Genomic DNA, 14,658 nt, shown 5'->3' on the forward strand with positions numbered 1-14,658 from the left:
CGACTAGCGACACCTGCGTCTGCTGGGACTAGAATGTTCGTAGACCATGTGATCCCAAATTGGTGGAACACGCATTCCAGTCGAATCCGGGACGTAATCAACGGAAAGATTCAATTTTCATTTTTCAGAAATCATAAATACTCCCTCCGCTCTAAATTATAGATTATTTTGTCAAATCTGATATTTTTTTTTTGCTAAAGCTAATTTGGATAAAACATTCCTCTTTGTGAATTGAATGTGATTGAGGGGGAAAACGAACTCCTCCAGTCCTCTCCAATCCACATATAGGTGGTCCTGAAGATCAATTGATGGCCATGGGCCCCAAACACATGCCCGTGGATATTGCACATTTCTTGTGCCAGTACCCTCGGCATAACTGAAAAGTATTTCTAAAAACTTTGAGGTCTACAACTACAGCTACAGCTACTGGAGATCAAAGGGCCAGTGCTCATGAAGGAGGACAAGCAACCGAGAATGGCAAGTAGAATAAGTTGTACGCCTCAGCTACTTCCATGTACCACATTGCTTCTCGGTCCGTCTGGTCAGAGAGGTCGACCATCTTATGCACCTGCACCAATCAAGTTCGCAGATCATTATTGATCGATTAAAAATAAGCTGCTGTTTTGGAGATAAAGATTGTATTATTATCTAAAATTGAGTTGGCAATTTCCCTCAAAGACTCACCAGAGCACTTCATTAGTGGATCTAAATAAGCATCTGAAACATCACATGTCAAAACAGAATAAAATGATGTAATGTCCACAGGTATTATCATTTCTCCTTTTTCCCAGAAATGATTGAAGGAAATTCTTCTAAACCTGCTTAACCAAATATCTTTAAAATTTAGGAGTGACATGCATGCTATATGAAAATTTATGAAAGGAAAACGGACAGCACCCTGAACATTGTCCAAGTTAGATGCTAAACAGCTCCCACCACTGAAACCAATAAACTTTTAGTACTTCAGCACTGGTATGTCTTAGCATATTGAGCGATAGGCTTAAGTCTTAACCTAAGAGGAGAAAATTACATATGGCTTTTCTTTTCAATTTCCTCTTATTCAAGGAAGAACCAGCAAGGTTTGACCAGGCAGGTTTTTGCTTAGGGTGGAAAATAATGTTCAATTAATTAAACTAAACAGGTCAGTTGTGACCTTAGGGTAACCACTTCGCACCCTTATGTTTGCTGAATTGAACTTTTTGAATCATTCAAAATGGAATATGCAATCACATTAAACAATATAGAAGTCAAGTCACAAACAGGATACCTCCAATTCTCGGTAAATATGGAACAAGGCATGCAAGAAGACAGGGATAGAGATGAGATATCGAGGGAGGGAGATGACACCTTGATAGCTGGATAATTGTCTTTAGATTGTTCTGCAATGTATGCCCCAATAACCATTACATACATCCCTACAGCAAAAGATAGGTCATCAACCAGCGTAAACGAAACAAGTAACCCAGAAAAAAAACAAGGATAGAACACAAATGGAATAACATCTGTGTAAACAACCACTTTTCAAGATAATTAAGAAAATGATGCACAGTGTAGCAGCTAGTCCATATGATGCACTGGAAGTGAACAGGTGTGTGTGTTATGCGGCAGCATTGGTGCAGCAGATGCACAGTCAAAAATTACATGCCATTGCGTTTCAATTATACAAATCTAAACTAACAGCAAACTTATATCAAGTCAGACGAAGTTAATTGTAAATGTCATACAATCTAAAGGATACATTCGCAAAGTCTTCAGTTTTATGGTAGTGTTTGGTAGTACATGTGATGGTTGGCTGTTAAACGGGTCACTTTGCAGTTGATCTAAGCTCTTAGGTTTTCCAAGGTTGTTTGTACAAAAAAAAAGAATTCACATAACCAACATAATCGAACAATCAATTGATGATGAGAGAGAGTTATATATGCAATTCATGTTTTTTCACAAGCTATCCGTCGCACAACATAAGATACTGAGAAGGCGAGATCAAACAACCAGCAACGATTTGCGAGGCGGCGTACCTGGCTGCCACAGCCGGCCCTCGGCTTCTTTGGGCAAGACGAAGAGGTCGGCGACGCAGGAGCCATCATCCAGCACAAGACGCCCTTCGCCGGCTTCGTTGTAGTTCGCCGACAGGAGCACACCCTGCCTGCCGCTGCAAGTCGTCAGGGCTCCGGCCAATGAAATGGGGGAAAGAGAGGGAAAGAGGGAGGGGCGGGCTAATCTGGGGACCTGCATCCAGGCGCGCTGGAAGCGGATGCCAAATAGCATCTGCGCGGGGGAGGAGCCCTCCGAGGACGGCGCCTCGGTGGAGCCGGCGAGCTGGGAGCCGAAGATCTTCAGCGCCGCGAGCGTGTAGTCCATGGCGACCGGAGGGAGCAGGCCGCGCCGCCGCAGAGAGGTTGGGGTCGTGCAAGCAGTTTCGAACGCGCTGGGCGCTGGTATTATTAAGTCCGTAAAGGGGCTGGACCGCGCTGTCTACAAGAACTGGCCATTTTCTCTACCCGGGCTAGACCAGCCCGGGAAGAGATGGGCTGAAAGCTGAAACCCGGGCCAAGTGGTTGCGCATCTGGACCCAAACTCACCTGCGGCGTCTTGCGGTCCCACCCTACAGCGGGCGCCCTCCCAACTCGAAAGCGTATTTGCAGTTCGAGCTCCTCGCCGGCGAATCCTCGAGTTCGCTAACCTCCGCGGGCCACGCTGCAATGTCGCCGGGTGCTCCGCAAGAGGATGTCCCCGGGGAAGGCGAATCGGCGCGTGACGAAGTGCTCCAGCCACAGCAAGAACGGGAAGAAGCGGGGGAGCAGGAAGAGGATGACGGCGTCGAGGTGGAGGAGGAGGAGGAGGAGGAGGCCCCTACGCACCTTCCGTTCGCGCCCTCTTCCGAGGTGCGTGACCCCTTTTCCTCTCTTGATCAGGTCCTGCTGCTATCGAGGCGCGAGTGTCGGCTCGGGAGGGCATTCCGTCGAGCAGTTGGTGACTGCCGTGTGGCCAGCGGCTATGGCGGAACCGTGGCGGCTTTTTCTTTGCTGACTTGTTACAAAGATGTGTTTGGCCTTCTGCTGTTCTACTGACGCTCGTTCTCCTTGTGATGATCTGCAGCTGCTCGATGATGTGACGACAGTTGATCCCAGCTACACCATCTCTCTTATTCGGCAGCTGTTACCCCAGGGTTCAAATGTGGAGAAAGAGTTCAGGTAAGCGTTGCGTTCACAAGTTGGATTATGTTAGCAATTGGCAAACAAGATGATTGTATTAAATTCCTTTTTATACCCAATAAAACAGTGCTAAGCAAGGTGCCCCAGAAGAGAAAGGTGAAAATTCTGATAATGGGGAATCAGCACAACTTGAGAATAAGGATCCATGGGAAGAGTGTGGCTGCATTCTGTGGGACCTTGCAGCTAGTAAACCTCAAGCAGAACTGATGGTATACTTCATCAGTATATTTCTACTATTATATGTTTGCTCTGTAGATTGTTGTGTTATGCAGAGCTTGTTATCATCATTATATTTCTACTATTATACAAGTAATAACTCTTCTCCTGTGGTGGGGGTGGGGAGATTGTTTTAATTTATAATGCTGTTAGATTGATAAGAAAAAGAATAGAGAAAGAAAAAAGAACATTTACGCAAATGCTATTATGTCAGCCTTTTTTTCTTTTGCTGCCCCAAGAGAAAGGATTGAGGTAGGATCTTGTTACTCCTCACGCTCATTACTCTTTACTGGATTCAGGTCAGATCCTTGGGTGGAAGTTCAGGTTCTGAGTCCATCTGTTTTACAAATTTATGGAGATAGATCTACAATATTCCATTGAATTAGTTTTTGAATCAACAGTATGGCACTGGATGTGAAGATGGTATGTTGGATCCTGGGCCTATATGTCAGCCTCACATCAATGGCATATTGTGGCACCATGAAGTTATTCAATGGGATATTGTAGAATCTCCCAACTTATCAGGGTGCTCTTGTGAGCTAGTTGAATTGTACATTGATACTGATAGAACATGCTTTAAATTCTAAAACATGTTTATATTGCTGAATCATGCTAGTATTGGCCAACATTTGAATACAAAGAGTTGCACCTTGTCCAATAGCTAGGTGCAACCTTAACATTATCGTTGTTACTGTTGAAAGTTTTAGAACCATTGGCGGAGGTGCATCATATAATATTCTGCTATTGTAAACTAAGTTGAATGGTTTCAAAATGAAGAGTCTACACATGCAGACACCTTGAAAATTTTCTAATAATAATATTTGATTGTTAAAGCCTCAAAAGAAAGTTTATTAATGAATAATGATGCTCCTTGATACATTGCACTTATTGGTTTATATCTAAGCTTTCTTGAATTTGTTGCACTTTTTTGTTACTATGAGGACACATGCTGTATAGGTTTATAGTAAGGTGGATCTAGTGCTGCTAAAAATGCAGATTCTAATTCTTGCAGATGAACAATCTTGTACTTGAAGTGCTGTTGGCAAACCTCCATGTAACTCAATCTCCTAGAGTGAAGGTGAAACAGCACTTACCTTGTACCCTTGCCCACACTGCCCAATTTTTAATGGCCATATCTTAGCATTTTTTTTATTTATTGAATTTTTCTCTACCTGTACAGGAAATTTGCATTGGAATCATGGGGAACCTAGCTTGTCATGAATCTCTAGTTAATGCAATTAGCATGCAAAATGGTTTGATTACTACGGTTGTGGATCAGCTATTCCTAGATGACTCTGCTTGCCTTTCTGAAACATTCAGGTCAGGTTTTCATGAGTATGGAGCTTATACTAATTATGGTAATCATGTAGTGCTTTCTTAGTATGTTATTTGCTAAAATAAAACTTGTCCTCTGTTACCCTTCTCCCTATGAACCCTTCCAACTCTGTGAATTGTCTGCAGTGCCAACATTGTTCTAGCACTTTAAGGTTTGTCATCTTGAAACATAATTTGTGAAAGAGATTTAGCATCTAAGCAGAACCATTATTCTCATATAAATTTACCTATAGTAGAAAAACACTGAATGTGGAGAATGAGATTCCTGCCATAAGTTACTGGCCTTTTGGGCCCCTTTTCACCCCATGTACTTGTGCTTTCCCCTTTGCTTTGATTGATGTTATATTGTTGTTCTTATGTAGCCTGGCAAGTAAATGTGAGCTAGAACAATAGTTCCTCATCAAAAGTTTGTCATGCTATAGACATAGTCAATATAATCTTTTTGTACAACAGGTTTTTAGCTGCTGTTCTTCGTAGCAGTGCATCTATTTCTTGGGCTGAAGCTCTTTTACCTGATGAAATTCTTTCACGTGTTCTTTGGATCGTTGGAAACACACTGAATTCTACATTACTCGAGAAGGTACAATACTGAATCCGTATATGTAGTCTGCCTGTGACTATTCAGTCAATTTAATCTTAAACGTTTTAGTAACACATTAATTTTACTTAAATATTCTTATATATGATGCACATTCCTTTTAATATTTTCTTGATAAACTTTGTTTGAGGATCTCTATGATTTAAACAGCTTTTAGCTACAAAAAGAGTTTTTCAACCCCTATGTTCGGCCCTCCCACTCCACCCACTTACACTTGCAGGAGTGGCAGTGGTTAATAGAAATTTTTGCAAAGGAAACATACGTATTGCAGTCACTTCTGATTTGTTTTATATCTCTTAGTTTATCTTTTCTTTAATGACAATTAGGTCTGTGTATTTGCATTTTAGTTCTTGAGTTTACCATATCATTATGCAGTATGATTGTGGTCGATACGGAGTAATTTACTGGCTATTCCATCCTGTCAGCAGCCAATTGCTATGGTCTGGTCTTCTTGATGTTTCTTATAATGTGTTGAGGCATCCAAATAAATTTACAGACTTACAGTTGCCCTTAACGTAGGACTCCGATATTTATTAATACCGGTAACTGTCAGTAACCTGTAATGTACTTTCTGTAATTACATGATACTAGTGAATAGCTAAAGAATTGGGATTTTACTCTGTTTCTGTGAACAAATCCACAGCTGTGGTGTTGTTCGCAGTCTTAATCTCTTATAACTATTCTTTATTTGCCTATATGATGTTGTACAAATTTGAACCATTGAGCACAATTGTCAGGGATGGAGGCCATGGGTGGACTTGGGGGTGCCATGGCTTCCCCCATGCCTATGCAATTCTACTAATTAGCTCTTTAAGTTTTTAGGTAAAAAAGATAAAAATCATTACTTAGCACCATTTATTGTTTACATCAACTCTTTCGCCCCCCTCATCAAAATTTCCTGGCTTCATCCTTGACAATTGTTGCTGTCTTCTTCTTGTTGTCTGGTTCAGTTGAAACCATATCAGCTCATCAGAATTTTTTATGTTCTCCATGGAGTTTACTTACTCTGTTGCCCTTCTTTTTTTTTTCTAAATTTCTTGCAGAGCATTGACTTTCTATCAACTGTCATTGATAATCAAGATGTGACTTCCATTCTTCTTCAGCCTTTGATAAAAGTGGGGTTGACTGATCATGTTATCAGTTTGTTAGCAAGTGAGATCGAAAAAATATCAGATTTGAGTAAATTTGACAGGTACGGTAAGCAGTATTCTTGTGAATTGAACTAATTTCAGAATTTGTCCGCAAAAGGTAGCATTTTCTGTTGCATGTACTGCATTTATTCTTGGAGAATTTTCATTAGATAATAAGAATGATATTTTTGATTATCCAGTTTTTTTATGGTTAGAAATGAGGATTTGTGCTCCAACCATAATAATTGTTTACAGTCTTCTAATCTTCCTTTTACTGCAAAATTAGAATCCCTCCCTGTTTTGTGGGTTGCAGGCGTTTCTTATTTTCTTGCAGATTGATCTGTCCTGTATTCCTGCTTTAGTTTTGATTTGTTAACTGTAGCTATTTCTTTGTTGTTACCCTTGTTACTTCAATTTTAAGTTAATAACCTGGGACATAAATGAAAATATAAGATTTTTCATTTTACGAACATATTTCAGGTCTGCTTCTCTTGATTTGATCCTTCATTTTATTGAAGAGTTATCTGCAACAGACAGCTGTTTAGAAGTGATGTCATCAAGTGACCAGCTGATTCAAGTGCTTGATAAGATAATTAAGTTACCTGATAAATTTGAGGTGAGCACTATGCTTCCATTTTTGTTGATTTGATCATTAGAACATCTTGTTTAGGTTACACAGTCTGGTTTTCTGCCTTGTTTCGGTATGATTTTCTTTACCATCAGTAAAACCATGAAATGAGAAGAAAAAAAGCCACTTAAGAATTATTGAATTTGTATACTCAGTTACATACCTGATATCTCTATAGATAATATGCAACGTTGCTAATTGTGTTACATTTGCAAACTCTGCTTCAGGTTTCAAGCTATTGTGCTTCTGCGGTGATGATACTAGCAAATCTTCTAGCAGATGGAAAACATATTGCGCCTAGTCTCTCTCATGGTGGGTCACATTTTATGAAGAATGCATCTTACCATTTGAAAATCACGTTTATGTTATCACAATACTTTGGCCTTTTCGTTCTTTCAGATTTACCCTTCTTGGAGGGACTCTTTGACATTCTTCCTCTAGTTTGTGATGATAACCAAGCCCGGAACGCACTCTGGTGTATCTTAGCACGTTTGCTGGCACAAGCACAAGGAATTGATATGAACTCTTCCTCTCTCAAGCATTTTGTGTCATTGCTGTTAGGCAAGTTCACCCTCATCAAAGATGACCTTGAGAGCCACAGAGTCGACAAAGAAGTGGAGTTGTCGGCTGAGGATGCTTACTTTAAGCATGGTGTATCCACATCTGTATCCTTCCTGAAAAATACTTCGCTTCTTTTTTTCCCCAGGAAAACATAGCGACTTCATGGAGATGTTGGACATTTATTTTCTTTTGCAAAATTTAACACATCAAACATGATGAAACATACTGTAGAAGCACATTGTTGCTTTTCCTAAGCTTTTCCTACAGCTCAGCACAATCTGTTGTATCATGGAGAGATGGATTGCAGAGAAGTCCTCCCTGAGCGAAGAAGAGGCTGCACCGCCTGAAAGTGCCATTGAAAATGCTAGAAAGCTGCTGAACTACTGCCAGAATTACGATATGTAGCATGCTTACTGCAACTCTAACATTGCTGACCTGTGGCTCTGTAAGGTTGCAGTGCGCAGCTGCTTGAGCGTGGAAAGTTTTTTTGAGGTCCAATATCATTGTAGTGGACAACGGTGATATAGAGTACTCGGTTGCTAAGCTAGTTTGTAACCTTATATTTCAATTTGCATTGATATAGCTTGTAGAAGATGATGTCCTGCAGTGACAATCGATGCTTATGATTTAGCAAAAATGATTGCTGACCGTGCTACGCATGAAGGTGCTGTCATTTATCCAGCATCTGCATCATGGTGAAGTCACGTGCATTGTAAAAAGGAAAACAGATAAAAGCTTGTGCAGGAAACCCCTTGATTGTCTGAATCTTAAACCCTATACGCTGCACTCCATCGCCACCTTTGTCGTCGCTAGTAGAAGTGGAGGTCTATGATCATAATCAGTCATACTTCTTATTTTTACTAGTCAAAGCTTATAACATGAAGATTTTCAATAAGTCTATCAGAACTATGTGAATCAAACTTATAATGTAAAGAAAACTACAAAACACGCACCACATATATCACTAGGAATTTGAGATTCGCAACATAAGCTGTTTTCGTTGCGAACGTCCACTTCCCTTGCTTAATTTTGTTGCAAAAGCCATCCTATAGTAAACACATAATTGATCCGGTCCATTTTTAATATTTTTGGAGCCCATGATGTAGTCTTTATCGAAAATACAAAATTAGATATTCTAAAAGATTGCAGTGCTACTTGTAGTGGCGCTATAGCTATAGCTGCACCAGCCACTATAAAAATTGCAGCCTGCCAACAGCACAGGCACGCAGCTAGCTACAATACGCTATAGCCGAAGTTGCAGCCACAGAATAAGCTGAAGCGAGCTTAAAATTATTGCACCTAGTTTTTTGATTTGCAAAAAAAATTAATGCAAGATAATGAATAAGCCTGATCCAAACACTTGAACAAAGTTGACTCAGCTGCCTTGGCTTTTCATGCCTCTTCATCAACAAAATTAGTCAAGTGTGTGCATAATGGGGGATTACAGCAAAAATCAAATAGGGGATGGGCATTTGCAACAAAAAATTTATGGTGGATCCCAAACAAATGACATATGGGGTGGTTCTTACAATTTTTCCTAAAAATAGCTTAGATTAAAGACATAAATATGATGCTATTTCATAACATTCCGTATTTCAAAATATCATGTTTTTGGCTGATCTACTAAAAGACTTATATAAAAAGTAGTTTTTCTATGATAAAATTTATCTGTCAGTAAATGAATAGAGCATGTCAAAATAAAATCAACTTACAAACGAGGTCAGAGGCTCAAAAGGAGTCAAAAAACGTATACTGAACAGGAAGACAGGAATCTTTTGGAGGTCCTTTACGCAAGAAGGCCAATCCGACATAGCTATTCCCTCGCATCACCACACGTTGCACGAGCTGGGACCCCAGTTACACCACTACAGCTCCCGCCCAGCATCACGGCCTTCCATTCCCCAATCTAGGGTCGCGAGCTCCCCGCCACCGCCGGCCATGCCCGACGCGGACGTCGACGTCGAGATGCGCGCCGCCGCCGCCGCACCTGGCGGCGACGATGGCGAGGACGACACCGGGGAGGAGGAGGACGACGACGGAGACGACGTCTATGACGAGGACGAGGAGGAGCGGACCGCGCCGGCGCCGGCCGAGGAGCCTCCCGCCCCGGCGCCCGTCTCGGCCTTGCCGGGAAACCCGAACCAGCTGACGCTGCTCTTCCAGGGCGAGGTTTACGTGTTCGAATCCGTCACCCCCGACAAGGTCTCCCCCTCGATTAATTTCGTTCTGTTTTGCAATTCACGTGGAAATGTGCAGCTCGAGAATCCGTCGATCGAATCAGAAATTTGACGTGCTTAGTGAAGTCATCCGCGATTGGATATACGCTTAATGTTCTGTTTTTGTTTGGAGCCATTTCCTTGCCGACTGGTGCACTTATTTGAACATCAGGAGTTGCATTGTTCTCACATCTCATTCTGGCTGAACTCTTTTCCCACCTGATTTTGTGTTGGGATTGGAGTGCGCTAGTCAATATTGTTTTGAAGAAACATTGCTGACATGTCAGCAATTGTGAGTATCGAGTACTGTCTCATTGACGAATGAAATGGTTGGTTTATGCTGGGATAATCGCCTAGTGGTTTTGAATTGAGTAAAGTACACTAGCGTCCTCAAACTTGTCACGCTGTGTCATCCTTGTCCCTGAACTTGAAAAATGCAGATTTGGCTCCCTGAACTTAGCTTCGGGTGTCATTCAGGTCCCCGAACTCACAAATTGCATATTTGACTCCCTAAACTTAGTTTCGGGTGTCATCCAGATCCCTAAATAAAAAATTATATATTTGACCCTCTAAATTTGAGTTCGGATGCATATCATCTAGGTCCATGATTTAATTTAACCATCAATATCTAAAAATTAACAATACAAGTTGAGTTTATTAGATTCCCATGAAAAAACATTCATAACTATTCCTCCATACGAATTATTTGTCAAACTATCACCATGTTGGCCACTTCAACCTAGTGTGAGGTGTCCATCGCCACTATTGTTTACTAGCAACGTCAAAGCAATTAGCAATACTTGTTGTTAGATGATGAGGTGGGACCAAACTCTTGCCAATGCATACAACGGGAGGGAGACATTATAGGGAATTGAAGGAGCTCGAAGATTGTGTTGCGAACAACGGCGAGAGCCATGCCTATGGGAAGAAAGAAGGTGTACATGTCGTAAGTTTAGGGATTTAAATGTGTAATTTATAAGTTCGGGGACCGGGACGACACTGGACAATAAGTTTAGAGAGTCAAATATGCAATTTGCGAGTTTGAGGACCGGAATGACACCCAAAGCTAAGTTTAGGGAGCCAAATATGCATTTTATGAGTTCGGGGACCGGAATGACAACGTGACAAGTTTGAGGACTGCTGGTGTACTTTACTCTTTTGAATTTTGAAGCAAATTTTGTGCTCATGTTGACTTGCATAGCAATACTTTTATGCAGCACAATGCTGTTGTTAGTAAGACTAGCTGTACTATACCTGTGAAAATCTGTGTACTCTGTAGAAACCCCATTCTTCTGAATCAAGTAACTTCACAGCAACGAGTAGCAACCACTGAGATTCTGTGATTCTAGTAATTTGTTGCTGGGCATGCGGCCAGCCTCACTGTATGTTATGATAATTTTGGTTTACTTCTGTAAATTGAATATAGTCCTTAGTCCTTGTGGCTTGAGGAAAATTTGCAACCCTGTAATAGCTTGCCTTTTACCCTGTAAGGAACACATTAACAAACAGCATGGTAATTTGTACTACTCGTTAGTGCCATAAGCCATATGTTTTACCACTGTACTTGAATATCCATCTGGTTCTACGTTTAGGCATAGGTAATTCTGCTTATTTTTTTTGAATTTCTACCTCTCTGATCCACTTCTGTTTTTTCTAAGCTGAAGTTTGTTTTCCAGGTTCAAGCTGTCCTGTTACTGTTAGGACGTGGTGAACTACCACCTGATTATGCTGGCAAGGTTGTACCTAGTCAAAATGAGAACAAGGTATGCTTAAATTGTTCTGCAGTCTCTATGACAATAATTCTATCAGTGGTTTCTTCGTCAATTATTAATAAGCAATTTAGCATTGTTTCTGTAGGGTTATGATGACATACTTCGGAGGACAGACATTCCTGCAAAAAGGGTTGCCTCTCTACTCAGGTTCCGTGAAAAACGGAAGGAAAGAAATTTTGATAAGAAAATACGTTATGCTGTTCGCAAAGAAGTTGCACTCAGGTTTGTATCCCGTCTTGAGCAATCATCATTTTTTTTACAAATTCTATTATAAAAGGTCTAAGATAAATTGTAGCTGTCGACTGCTGGTATTTATTTTCATTCATCTGTGACCCTTCAGATTATATCCTGACCAGCTTGTATTCATCAGCAAGGGAACCTGATTTGTCCAAGCTCCTAACTTTACTTGCTTGCCATTTTTCTTTTCTTTTCTTTTCTTTTTGGTGCTTGGTCAATTTCTTTGTTTTGTAAATATTTTCAGAGAATGAAAATTGAAGTAATTACTTTTGTGACAATAGCAATAGTGTGCTTTTATGACAAAATGCTACATATATTAGGTAGCGGTTGTTGGAACCTGATAGAGATAGCTAGGGGTCTAGGGCCTGGGATGCAGAGGAAGGCACATCCTCAGAACTGCTTGGTACATAGTCACATAAAAGTCCTCTATGTCAAAACATGGAGCAAACTAGCATGTCCTCTAAACTGCATGGTACATTGCATGTCTTAATAATTGGCGGTGATTTTTATTACTCTCAGGATGCAGCGCCGGAAAGGGCAATTTGCTGGAAGGGCCAGTCTGGAGGGAGAATCTCCAGCTCCTGGCTGTGATCCTGGTTCCCAAAGCTCAGGCCTAGATTTTGTATCTCGTGAATCAAAGTTTGTCTTGTATTCTATTAGTTTAACACTTGATACGCTCTTCTGTCTGTTCACTATTTAATGGAAAATTGACCCTTTTTTCATATCATACTCTGCAGGTGTCAGAACTGCGGTACTAGTGAAAAGATGACCCCAGCAATGCGTCGTGGTCCTGCTGGTCCAAGGACTTTGTGCAATGCTTGTGGATTGATGTGGGCAAATAAGGTACAATTACATGCTTAAACATGCTTTATTCTTTCTCTCTTTCCGATGGCTGACATGATCATATTCATTTTTGTTTCGTTCAGTTAGAATTAGACAGTCCCTTTGAAGGTTTGTTCGGGCAGAAGGGGATTGAAGAGGATTGGAGGGGATTAAATCCCCTACAAGTCAAAATCCCCCTCAACTCCTCAATCCCCTTGGGGAGGGGATTAACTGAACAAGCCCTAATGCATATTTTTTGTAACTTTTTCAGTCATAAAGTGGTGTGGATATGAACACAGTCCCTAAAGGGATGCTTGGACATTAATTTCTAGTAAAATTATATACTTAAAACCAAATAAATTATGATATTAGGGAAAGCATTTTCCTAGATGAATCTATACATATTGTTTTCATGTGACGAGTCTAAAAAGACATGGCAACATTGAAGGTCAAACAAATTGGTTGAGTCTTTGTATTCTAGGTCAAACAAATTGTTTGAGTCTCTGTGAGTGGAAGGAGACCACATTAATACTATATTCAGGTGGAATTATTTTTGCATGGTTGAACTTGGAAAAATAGTTCTCCATAACATGGTTAACACTGTTCTTGTTGCGATGGTGTGACAGGACATGCTAAGGCAGCAATTCTGCTTTGATGTTAGTGTGCTTGCAGCAGTGGTGTATGCGTGGTTTCTGGTTACAGCTTGATGGGTAAAAGTTCATTTCATGTTGCAGCCGAATTACAAAGAGAGGGCTATATCTAGTCATATTCATGTTGCTTGTTGAAGTCATCAAATATGAACTTTAGTTGCAGTGCCACCCTTTTAAGAAAAATAATACTTCCCCATGGAGGTCTGCTATTGCACTTCAACAGTGATGTGTCAGAATAATAGTCGCATTATTCTTTGGAGACGAAGAAGTATCATTTAGCTCTTGAAAAGTTAAGGGAATCCATCTTTCTTGTTGTGCTGTTAGCAAACTGCGCCTTTGACTGTTATTATTTCCGTTGCTCAAAGATTGGGAGAAAGTGTAACCAGTTCTCTGTGCTATGAACTTATCTCTACTCTCAATATTTGACCACCCCTAAACTTTTATCAGGATTTGACTGCTGATTCTTAAATATGTATTTGTTTTTTGCTGGAAGTGGACATCTTATTGGACTTATAGGTACCACTTCACCTTTGGTGACTGCAGGGTACACTGAGAAGTTGCCCGAAGGCAAAAGTCGAATCTTCTGTGGTTGCAACTGAGCAGGTTACAGTTTCTATATACTTCTACTGAGCACACGTTTCTGAGCTTTGATTTCCATAACCTCAGAGCAATTCTTTTGTCTCCTAGGCTGGAAATGACAACAAAGCGCTGGTGACACCGAAGAATGACAACGTTTCTGCAAGCAATGGCGAAGCGTAACTTCAAAACCTTTTGCCCTATTCCAGTGTTATTCAGGCAGGCAGCTCATGAACTTACGTGTTTGTCTTCTCCAGCACAAGTGCGGCAGAGACAGGAGTGCCAAAGGCGCCGTGACAGTATATATAGTATGTGATTGTTGAAGACAAAGATCTTGGATTCTTTGCCTATAGCTAGACAAGACACCTCGATAGAAAGATCTGCTAATGCGGAATACTGATTCTCGTCAAGTGTACATTCATTCCCTGCTTGACAGCGTTAGGCATGTAATGTAATTAACATAAGGCGTCCCATTGATGTCTGTGTTGTAAACTGTAAGCCAGTTGGCATCTGTTGTATTACATTTGCTACTTCCCTGAGCACGTGACATTCACATAAGTCATAATCGAGGATTCTCATTTCCCGTTGATTGGACTGTCATGTTAACCATCTGTCTTCTAATTGTATCCGACTGTGATTAGTGTTCTGCAGATTACGAAATTTCAGACAGCTGAGATTTGAAATTGCTGCTTTTCATATTGGTCG

At 40.8% G+C, this 14,658-nt stretch overlaps 3 protein-coding genes across 6 annotated transcripts; 2 read left to right on the plus strand and 1 right to left on the minus strand.

Moving 5' to 3' along the window:
* Nucleotides 1-223: 223 nt before the first annotated feature.
* LOC112874372 (recQ-mediated genome instability protein 2) lies at nt 224-2,444 on the minus strand. 2 transcript variants are annotated; one of them, XM_025937659.1, is made up of 4 exons: nt 2,227-2,444; nt 2,016-2,139; nt 1,348-1,415; nt 224-568 (listed from the first exon to the last, which is right to left on the minus strand). In XM_025937659.1, the coding sequence occupies exons 1-4, from the start codon at nt 2,356-2,358 to the stop codon at nt 449-451; spliced, it is 444 nt and encodes a 147-aa protein (XP_025793444.1). In that variant the 5' UTR covers nt 2,359-2,444; the 3' UTR covers nt 224-448. The 2 variants fall into 2 exon arrangements, 1 of the variants encoding a protein (XP_025793444.1); XR_003224947.1 differs by having other exon boundaries at nt 427-568; nt 685-1,415.
* Nucleotides 2,445-2,576: 132 nt separating this feature from the next.
* On the plus strand, nt 2,577-8,317 carry LOC112874369. Its single transcript, XM_025937655.1, has 11 exons — nt 2,577-2,882; nt 3,097-3,191; nt 3,280-3,421; nt 4,441-4,506; nt 4,609-4,748; nt 5,217-5,343; nt 6,405-6,553; nt 6,972-7,107; nt 7,347-7,431; nt 7,519-7,784; nt 7,948-8,317. Exons 1-11 carry the CDS (start codon nt 2,700-2,702, stop codon nt 8,083-8,085), a joined length of 1,527 nt encoding a protein of 508 aa, XP_025793440.1. The 5' UTR covers nt 2,577-2,699; the 3' UTR covers nt 8,086-8,317.
* A 1,200-nt stretch (nt 8,318-9,517) lies between these two features.
* Nucleotides 9,518-14,542, plus strand: LOC112874371 (GATA transcription factor 18-like). 3 transcript variants are annotated; one of them, XR_003224946.1, is made up of 8 exons: nt 9,518-9,882; nt 11,573-11,659; nt 11,754-11,890; nt 12,425-12,544; nt 12,643-12,748; nt 13,354-13,437; nt 13,921-13,980; nt 14,065-14,135. XR_003224946.1 is itself a non-coding variant. In XM_025937657.1 (8 exons), the coding sequence occupies exons 1-8, from the start codon at nt 9,619-9,621 to the stop codon at nt 14,248-14,250; spliced, it is 882 nt and encodes a 293-aa protein (XP_025793442.1). In that variant the 5' UTR covers nt 9,518-9,618; the 3' UTR covers nt 14,251-14,542. The 3 variants fall into 3 exon arrangements, 2 of the variants coding, with proteins under 2 accessions (XP_025793442.1, XP_025793443.1); XM_025937657.1 differs by lacking the exon at nt 13,354-13,437 and adding an exon at nt 14,211-14,542 and having other exon boundaries at nt 14,065-14,132; XM_025937658.1 differs by lacking the exons at nt 12,425-12,544; nt 13,354-13,437 and adding an exon at nt 14,211-14,542 and having other exon boundaries at nt 14,065-14,132.
* Nucleotides 14,543-14,658: the final 116 nt, after the last annotated feature.

Source organism: Panicum hallii, chromosome 9 (assembly GCF_002211085.1).
Source record: "Panicum hallii strain FIL2 chromosome 9, PHallii_v3.1, whole genome shotgun sequence".
In the NCBI taxonomy this organism is placed as follows: Eukaryota; Viridiplantae; Streptophyta; class Magnoliopsida; order Poales; family Poaceae; genus Panicum; species Panicum hallii.